Source organism: Paramormyrops kingsleyae, chromosome 10 (assembly GCF_048594095.1).
Source record: "Paramormyrops kingsleyae isolate MSU_618 chromosome 10, PKINGS_0.4, whole genome shotgun sequence".
NCBI classification, from domain to species: domain Eukaryota; kingdom Metazoa; phylum Chordata; class Actinopteri; order Osteoglossiformes; family Mormyridae; genus Paramormyrops; species Paramormyrops kingsleyae.
This window is the reverse complement of record NC_132806.1, coordinates 1324049-1334799: the sequence shown is the minus strand read 5'-3', so window position 1 is coordinate 1334799 and position 10751 is coordinate 1324049. Positions and strand designations below refer to the sequence as shown.

The 10751-nt window shown below is 37.4% G+C and overlaps 1 protein-coding gene across 1 annotated transcript; it reads right to left on the bottom strand.

Moving 5' to 3' along the window:
• Positions 1-504: 504 nt before the first annotated feature.
• On the bottom strand, positions 505-3684 carry LOC111838692 (uncharacterized). Its single transcript, XM_023801926.2, has 6 exons — positions 3531-3684; positions 2932-3294; positions 2558-2611; positions 1534-1656; positions 1266-1312; positions 505-1173 (listed from the first exon to the last, which is right to left on the bottom strand). The coding sequence occupies exons 1-6, from the start codon at positions 3682-3684 to the stop codon at positions 1060-1062; spliced, it is 855 nt and encodes a 284-aa protein (XP_023657694.1). The 3' UTR covers positions 505-1059.
• Positions 3685-10751: the final 7067 nt, after the last annotated feature.

Below are 10751 nucleotides of genomic sequence, written 5' to 3'. Positions count from 1 at the left end.
TAATCATACTTCAGTATACCACAGAAAGCAGCAGACTTTGTGTAAACCTATAATTATGTCATTCTCAAAACTTTTGGCCACTGCTGAAGTATGGGATATAGCGAAGAGCCAATTTTCACCTATCAAATGTTCTCCGCCCCTCAAGGCGTGATGTTGAATAAATAAATAAAGCTGACAAAAAGCTTGTCTTCAGACAGAGAGTGCCATATGACAGAAGAATAAATCAAATGTCATAAAAAATAAGCAATTTATTATTAAGATCCACAAATAATAGTAAAGGAGATGTAACATATAGTCACATATTTAACAGGGAAATGTGTTCTTTAGACTTGGTCAAAATTGGTCAAATTCTACAAATTTTATTTTCTCAAGTAACTTAAAATATTAGTACAGATATTTGTACAGTAATGGTGGGAAAACGTGACAATGTTTTGTTTTGAGATGAGTTTACAGATCCAATAATAATAATAAAATGTTTATGCATGTTTACATGTTTTTAGCATATGCTTATGTCCAATGTGCCATATAACTGAGGATCAGAGAGCAGGGCCAACCAGCAGGTATATTAAGAACATAAGAACTATACAAACGAGAGGAGGCCATTCGGCCCATCGAGCTCGCTTGGGGAGAACTTAACTAATATTAACTAATATTCTCCACAAATTATACATTATATTTCATGCCTCCAAGGACTGTGTCTCCAACAATTTATTACTGTTACATAACCTGTTTACTGCTAGATGAAAAATACACTTATCTCCAATGAATGGTATAAAATAAAGATTAACTATAACAGCCTTTATTGTTTGTGTAAAATATCATCATACACATTTGACACTGAACATTATACTGCACTTTATTATACATTATACTGCACTTTATCATACATTAGGCACGGTCGAATTCTGATATTGACCTTCTATTATTGTATATGTAATATTATTAAACACATGATTTAATAAAGTTACCACCTCCCTCCATGACTTTTCGAGTGAAATTAGTGATCCCATTATCTCTGAATTATTTCTCCATTTGTGTATCAATACCCCCAATGAAAATTCAGAGTTGCTGACATCTGACAGTAGCATAAGTCACACTCAGATCATTGCTTGATCTTCTTGCTTTGTTTTTTTGAGTGAAGTTCAGAGTTGAATAATACATGGTGTCCGTACCCTAGAAAAGTAATCAAAATGTGTGTGTTAACTGGAAAAATCCTCAGGTATGAGGCTTACATTATTATTGTTACAATAGCCTTTAGGTTCTACCTGGTCCCTCAAGTTTCCATCTGCACTGCTTAAAGAATAATCAGCTCCTTCAAGACATAAGACGACAGTACATTTCAATACTATGAATTATCCGATAATGACTGCACAATGTAAGTTAATTTAAAAAAATCTCGATCCATTTTACTTGCCACAGCAACACTAATGTAAAAACAGTGTACAGGGAGTGCACAATACATGAATGCAAATAAAAAACACATACACATATGCTCACCAAACAATAAGACCACCTTAAATGTCAGATACTTACTGGAGTGATTATCTTTGATCCTTCTCTGCTTCAGTAAGAGAATCACAGCCAGGATCACAGCTACAGAAGCTGTGTTTGTAGCCACCAGCACAGGCACTAGGTAGTTATTTATCTTGTCTTTTCCTTGTGCAAAAATATGTTAAGGGTTTCAAAATAATATATATCATGCAATTGCTTATCCCGGAGAGTACAGTGAGGGGGCCTAGGCCCCTGGATCAGATGCCAGTCTAATGCAGAATAGAGAGACTATTAGAGGCACCTAGCAGAAGCAGAATTAAAACCCTGAGCCACTACACCGCACCTACAAAGTTATACATTAGTAATATTTTAATTGCATTTAAATTTAATTTAATTTTAAATTTAAATGAGATGCAGTAGCAAAACTACAATAAGCTATATTTTATGTACAATATTGTACTGTATTTTAGCTTATTTGAATTATATGCAGTTCAGTAATCAATTTGTCTATTACTGTAATTTGAAAAATGTTTGAAATAGCTGTACTTTCTTTTGAAAGAGTCAATAAAATAAAATTTATTACCTTATTTTCATGTAATAAATGTCAATTAGATGGTAATCTGTCTGAGACAGTGATCACAGTTATAAGGATCAGTTTCACCCAGACAGACGTGATCACTACAGGTGGTTTATTTTGTTTGCAAGAAATGCAAACTATTTATTTTCTACTTTTTTAGGGAACTTGCTTTTCACATTAAAACTAAAATGAACCGTTTTCCATAAGACATTTTCATTTCAAGTGATTTCTGCTTTGATTTCAGTTGTTGGAAATACTCAATGAATAACCATAAATGTTTCATCTCTGTGTTTTCTTCTATAATTTTTAAATCATAAAGATATACAGTCATTAGAAAAAATATCCCAGCTTTAATAGTTGAACATATTTACAGTAGAAACCTTGTCAATGAAATATGAGGCCAAAAAAAAAAAACATTCATTAATCGTAATTGAGGTAAAAATATTAAATTACTTGTGATATTGATTTAAGGTCAATATCCAACCCTACCTGAAATAGTTGTTTCATCTTGAGTTTCACTGTCAGTCGCACTGTATTCAGATCCTAATGCCCAAAAGAAATATAATTAATTATGAAACCATTATATGATCATAATTTAATCACTAATAACTGAAAACCTTATTTTCACACAAAAGTCTTATTCAAAATGCATACATGATTTCATGCTGAGTTTAGAATGTGTTGAACAGATCTTTGAAAGAGGCTCTAAATTTAGTGCCATTTAATTTGTTTTTGCCAGCAAGATTGTAAATAATGTTCAGGAATGGGAAAACTTTTATAAGACACCACATAACATTAAAACGGAATATATAAAATTACTCTTAAACTGAACAGTGCATGAATCAAAATTATTCACTTATTACCTTGCGTTTCAAGACCATTCAAGTCGAGCTGTGTTCCATTCCCCATTATTACTGTATTGTAAGCCAAGGCTCCACAATAATATGTGGCTGCATCTGATGGCTCGAGGCTTTTAAAAGAAATATTAAAACTGTAGCTATTCTTGACCACATTGATTCGGGGATTATGGTGGAGCCCTTCACATAAGTATACTTCAGGCAGGTGAGTCAAAGCTACAGCCAGACAAGTGGGCCTGCCCTCCATAGGATGTTTGAGCCAGAAGAGTGTAGCGAAAATTTCTGGCAATACATAGCACTGTAGGGTCACGGCATCACCTGGATGGGCCCTCTGATATTGGGGTGGCTGGGAGATCTTTTCGGCTTTACCTGTGAGAACATGTTTGTACATTGAGCTCTATTATCAATTGAAATATTAGACTCAAATAAATTTAATGCTTAAAATATCAATAAAGTAATACATATGTGTAAGAGTTTGAACTGCAGATAGTATACTTATACTTTTTTCTAGTTTATATAAAATATTGATATGCAGCTTAGTTTTGGATGAAAATTGCAGTATGTCACACAGTGTTAATAAACCAGGTTGAAATAAAGTAACTCACATGTTAGGGTTTGGAAAATCCAGAGAAACAGCCAAAATGTGCTCATATTTTTCATCTGCTGAATGGACAGAAGCTTCTCGTGTTGCTGGTAGGACCTTATCTGCTGACTGAGGTACTGTGTGACAGGAGGAGCATTCTTCAAAATTAAATGCATTGAGGTCACCTCCTTGGGTATACTACAAGTGTTCCAAAGCATATGAGCAGCGCACTATGGCATGCAAAAAAATTACGAAAACATATAACAAATACCACCACGCCACAACACTACTCAATGCTACTTGAAAAGCTCAATGAAACGCATAAAAAGCTTTCCCCATTAAAAGCTACTCCATATGGCCAAAAGGAATATTGTGTAAGTTTATAAGAACATAAGAACTATACAAACGAGAGGAGGCCATTTGGCCCATCGAGCTCGCTTGGGGAGAACTTAACTAATAGCTCAGAGTTGTTAAAATCTTATCTAGCTCTGATTTAAAGGAACCCAAAGATTCAGCTTGCACTATGTTATCAGGAAGACTATTCCATACTCTGACTACACGCTGTGTAAAGAAGTGCTTCCTTAAATCCAGTTTGAAATGTTCTCCCGCTAATTTCCACCTATGGCCACGAGTTCTTCTATTTGAACTAATGCTAAAGTAACTATTCGGTTGAACAGCATCCAAACCTGTTAGAATCTTATAGACCTGGATCATGTCCCCCCTTAGTCTCCTTTGCTCAAGGCTTGAGGCTATAAATTTATATTCAAAACATACACGAGTGAGCAATGGAATTTATTGCAAATCACTGGGATAATATTTTCTCTCACCGATAAGTTAGTTCATCTAAGAATAGGTAAGAAAGGCATATAGAGAGGAGACCATGGAATGTATGCGAATATGTTACAGGCCTTGTGGGAAATGCAACTGTAGATTGGCAATTTAAAAATCTGAGTGTATCAGGTATAAAATGCTGTTGATGTATTCAGAAATATAAAAGACGGATAAATTAGAAGTTCCCAACATTTTAATGACTATGGACCGATTTACATCGTGTAAAAATGTCATGGACCGGTAAAACTTCTGGACATGGGGTCCTGGGGGAATGCTAACAACATCAATCAGCAGGACTGATTTATGAAGTGTAACTGTTTCCATTTTCTTCTACATGTAATCAAAATGCATGACCATCAGGGGTCATAAAAAGATAATATATAGTCTATTTTTGAAAACTACCCAACCCCACTCAAAACTCTTAGCATTCTAACACCCAATGGAATATTTGCTGCAGAGCAGTCCACTAAATAACTAAGATCAGTGTCAAATAACTCAATGATCCACACATGCAGACCAAGTAAGATCATTTTCAGATAATCCTAAAATGGCTGTTATTGTAGAAAATTCTCCCCAAACGAGCTTGATGGGCCAAATTGTTGTGAAGGGGTGAGCAAGCAAACCGGGAAGCAGGCGAAGCAAGCCGAGAATGCAGGCAAACGGGGTTTATTCCGGACAACAGGACAGAGACACCAACAAACATCAATGACGGATCTGGGGTAACGTACTCAGACATGGACTAAATACAGAAGACAAGCCAAAATAACAAGGAACAGCTGGGCACGATCGGGAAAGCACACGTGGATAATGAGGGGGCGTGGCACACATCGGGAGCTGACGGAGCAGGGCGTGACACGAATGGCCTCCTTTCATTTGTAAATTTCTTATGTTCTTATGTTCATCAGAGAGCAGCAGTATTATTAACCATAATTGGTAATCCACAGCTCAACTGCAGGGAAAATTCTGGACAATCAATCAAACAGAAGAAGGGAGAAAACCCTTTTTCATGCTATACTGGAAACTCTAGAATGCTTTTGTCATGCAGCAATATGATTTAATCATAAATTATGCCATAAAACTAATACTGCATCTGAAGCAGAAACATTTGTGTTTGTAGCTTTCTACGTCAAAATTTATTCTCTGGGGTCATAAGAAAAAATTTCAAAATTTTGAAATCATGGCTGGTCTTTGGAAGGTTCAGCTGTGTAATTGCAGCTCCTGGTTCTACTACCCAATCATGAAAGTAGCCTCTAACTAACTTCCTCACTAGGTCTACCAAACTTATCTGGTGTCAAAGCACTAGATCTACCAAACTCATCAGTGGCTTCAACTGTGCATTCTCTTTACACTTCACACTCAAATCAGTCTGAACACAGCCCTGATGTGTCATCATTTTCCTAATATACATGTTATAATTTCTTAATTTCTTCATAAGTTATGTCTGATGACAATGAGGTTGATCCATGTTCTGGGTTCCTCACCTTCCTGTGTCCTTAGCCTCCTGCTGCACATGCAGTCCATTTTTAAAGCTAAGAATCAAAGGGAAGGAGGGAGCCGTTTCCATTGAGCAAGGGTCTCAACCCACAAACCTGCTCCAGGTGCGCTGGATAAACAGCTGTCGTTGCATTACTTTCATTTCTATATACAGTATGTGTCTCATATCAGGAGAGTAAGACGGTGTATGCAAAATATGTACCTGTTCTGATTAATAAAGTATCATTCATTCATTAATTTATGCTCAACTCCTATAGCCTGACCCTGAGAAAGAGTCATAAGTCCATAACTATATCACTGGGATATCAAAAGTGAAGGCATGTTCTAGAATATGCAGTTCAAAGCAACCACAGCTCCATCTGTCATGTTGCTGCTGGGAGTAGCCATGACAATCTGTATCTGAAGACAATAGAAAGGGGACATTGGATAGGTCGAGAAGAAGGTATGCATGGTACAAAGACAGGTTAACATGTAGAGCATAGGGTGCAGGTGGAGACAAACAACCACATGGCTACCACCTTGCTATGAAGGGTATAGATTGTATGTAGAGACAAACAACCACATTGCTATATAATCCCTAACACCTGCATGATTCCTGTTTAATAAAATGGTACATGTTTGTATAATAATCTTGATAAATCTTTTCCTAGGGTGGCATGAGGGTGCAGTGGTTAGCACTGTTGCCTTACACCTCTGAGACCTGAATTTAAGTATCTGCCAGGGTTCCATGTGTATGGAATTTGCATGTTCTCCCTGTGTCATCGTTGGGTTTCCTCCAGGTACTCAGTCCCCCCCCATAGTCCAAAAACATGCTGAAGTTAATTGGAGTTTCCAAATTGCCTGTAAGAGTGCATGTGTGAATGAAGGGTGCATGGGCCAATGAAGGGTGCATGGGTATAAATGGATATAAATATAGCCAATGCACACCCATTGGACCCCATTAAATGGCTGGAGACCTCAACCCCCTCAATGCTCAACCCAAAGTTATGCCCTTGGAATGGTGTATGAGTATGCACTGTAATGGGTTGGCACCCCATCCTGAGTTGTGCCCGTAGGATAAGTGGTTACAGGAAATGGATAAATGGAAACCTTTTTCTACTATTGCACTGAAGATCAATGTTTAAGGAGGAACCATGTAAGGAAAAGTACAAAATATGCTACAGTTTTCTGGGACGCATGACTTCAGTAATCGAGGCCTCTCTCCCCTCCATCCAGGATGTCTTTCACAAGCAATGCATCTGCAAGGCCTCCAGGATTGTAAAAGACCCCTCCCATCCTCTCCATAGAATGTTCATCTGCCTTCCGTCTGGCAGGAGGTACTGCAACATCCAGACGAGCTCAACCAGACTTTGTAACAGCTTCCTTCCACAAGCTGTAACACTCCTGAACTCCCTGCAGTCAGTCACCAGGTGAGCAACACTTACTCTTTACTCCACTAGCCACTTTAATTTTCTCTAACTGGCATGTTTGCACTTTTTGTTTTCTGCTGCACTACTAAACTATACCATACTATATTATGTACAGGTAGCTCACTTACCATATTTCTATTTATGTTACAAAGTATCCATACTGTATATAATCTACAGAAAGTTTATATTCAGTATTGTTATGTACATATAGTCACATCATGCTATTAATATTATATAGTTTATGTAACATATTTACACTCTGCGTCTACATTCCTGCTGTTATATTATTTACATTATATTCATGTATATACTGTGCATCTGCCCTCCTGTTGTGTCATGTACGCTGCGTGTTAATGTGCACTTTACCCCTGTAATTGTGTACATACAGCCCCCCCATGTGTCTTTTGCGGCACGGTGGTCTGGGAGGAACGATGTCTCATACCACTGTATACTTGTATATGGCTGGCATAACAATAAAGTTCCACTTGACTTGACTCAATATAAACTCTATGAGTGAACTGTCACTATGGAATACTGTAAGTCACTGAGGAGTTGGGGGTATTATCCTTCAACACTGTGGTGATAAACTAGCATTTGGATGGGGGTGGTGTGTGGCTCAGTGGAGTAGGACACTGAGATAGAAAGGTCAGTGATTTAAAGCCCATGGCAAAGGCAACTTGCAGACAATATTGCATTATTTGGACAGTTGGACAAAACCAGAATATACTTGGTATGCAAGAAATGAATTGTTCATACAATCAAACAATGTTGCAACCTTATATGTCCCACAAATACAGAAAACAGGCTTTGGAGCACTGTCTTGCAGTTGCAGCTACAGAAATATATACACATTTCTTGACAAAGTACTGTGGCCAAACTGCAGATGTAAGCAGATCTGATATAGGAAGTTCCTGAATTTAGCATTCCTGATAGCAACCCAAAGCTATCCTTTAGCTTATGTTGTTAGTGTCTCTTACCACCCTAACAACTTGACTGGAAAACATCTACATGCAAGTGAAACAGAAGGGCTGAGGTGAGGTGCCTGAGCATGACCTGATGGCTGTGTGGTTTTCAGTCACTAAAAAAATTGACAGTACACAGTTTAAGCTGTCAGCGGAAAATTACTAACCACAGCACTGACAGAAGCTTTACGTCCATTCTACAAAAAACAATTCAAATTATTTAATGATTAAAATGACATACACTACTGCTCTTCTGAATTCTTGATGTACCTCTAAATTGTTAAAATCACAAAATACTGTACACTATTGAGATACAAACAAAAAAGCTTAAAAAAAAAAAAGCTAAAACAAACACACACTGACTTTTTACAGAGTATGATTTCAGGCCAGTAACGTGTATTGTGCTTTATGACCCCTTTCTACTTTTCCAAATATGATGAAAGTGGGGAAAATAATTACAAATGGAAATTGTAATTATGAATGAAATACTAATGGCACACACTTAGAAAAGAATATAAGCTGAAATATAGAGGTCCTTAGAGAAAGATGCACTTCAGCTCAGCTGGTCAAATGCAACACTGATCTGCTTCTTCCTCTTACTCTTCCACAGGAAGTGACACACCACCTATCACCAGTTAAATCAAACACACTTGTTTTTTATTGTTTTATTTTTATTGTCACAAATTATTCTGACCCCCTTAAAATGTTATTATTTTAACCTTAACCTAAGCAGTGACCAAGTTAAACATATGATAAATCCCAGTCCTATGGTAAAATTGTGTATGTGATTATCATTGAGGCTACTGGCTGTCTGTAGCTTTGTTTCAGTAATTTTATATGAAACTTCTCTCAGATGTTATTTTGTGTGTGCATGTTTGTAGGCTAGCAACATATATAACATATTGGCACATATGGTGACATAAATCAGAATCGTTGGGGACTAACACTGGTACGGATTCTTTGATGTCCATTATGCATGGTGGTGGAAACTTACAGTAGCTTAGTATTGTTTTATTATATACGTCTTACCAGTTTGCTAACTACTTAGGACAATTTGGCCAGCAGGCGTAACCTACCTGTTTTGGCCTGACCCCTCTCTTGGATACATGACATTGGGGTTGATAAGTCACAGCAAGCTAGGTTTAAAACACCTATTTAAGCTATCAAATACCAAAGGACTGCAACATGTTGTGGTCTTTTCATGGCATCTCACTAACCATGTTAAATTACATCACAACATGACTCAGCATCATAACAAGTCTGTTACTGTGAATATATAACCAAACACATCAAAAAGCTCAAGCAGTCATTAACTAATTAACTGATTAACTAAAAAACTTTTTTGTTATTTTACATTTAATTATCAGATACTTATATCCATAACGATGTATAATTCAGAAGGCGGGGTCAGCCTGTCCCAGGAGCAAATGGAGCTAAGGTCCTTGCTCAAGGGCCCAACTGCAAAATCACTCTGCAGGGAATGGGATAACACAATGGCGAGTTTCCAGTCACTGCCACCTCACCATCCTCCCCCACAGAGGTAAGTATTACTATGGGTCAGAAATGAATCCTAGGTCAACCACGTGGAAAGCAGCTATGCTAACCACAGTGCCTCCAAAGATTATGATACGTTATGCCCCACACTGTTCATAAATATTCAGGGTAGCGTACTGCAGTTGTAGCTATCCAAAAATGAATTACATGCATTTTTGTGCAATACTATTGTGACGAAAAATAGTTAATGCAAAGAGCTTTTATAAGAAAGTTATGACATGTCACTTAAAAGCTAGTATAAGTACCAGCCTCAGCACTATGGCTCAGGTGCCCTCATCCTGCTGTGCATATGGAGTTTGCGTCTTCCAGCTTTCTGTAGCATTTGCACACATGCATTTATGTAAATAGTACCACCCCACACGCTCTAACTGAAAAATGTCCCTTTGTGGTATTTTTTGCGACATAAGAAGTGTGATTGTGAACTATGTGGTTTTCAAACACTGAAACATCTATCTCAGTCAGGCTTCCTGCACAGTGCAGAGGTGAGAATGCCAGTGGAAAATTACTGACCACACTTGTAAACTGCATTCAAGAGACTTGTAAACAGCTATACTGAGAATTATTTTTAATTAAAAACGTCCTCTGCTACCAATTTTATAATTCAGTTATAAAACTTGTATTTCAGGATACAAATCGCATGGGAAAAATCAGCACAAACTGAGTTTGTGTATCTCTTAGCATACTGTACATATTACTACATTCTTCTTGTTCTGTAAGAAGGATGAAACATTAAAGCTAAACAGAGAATAAAAGTAAAAGCAGCAATATTACACCCTTACACAACAGGCTTTAGAAGTGGATGCACTTCATCTCAGCTGGTGGAATTTAGCAGTAAAATGCTTTCTGCTTTTACTCACTCCACAGTAAGTAACATGCTCCACCAGTCACCATTTACGTTAAGACCACTTGTTAGTGTTTTGCCTAATAAGGTAAAAAGTGCAGTTTCTCAGAGGAGAGGCTGTGCTAAGCCCAGAGGGAGGGTGGCCAACAGTA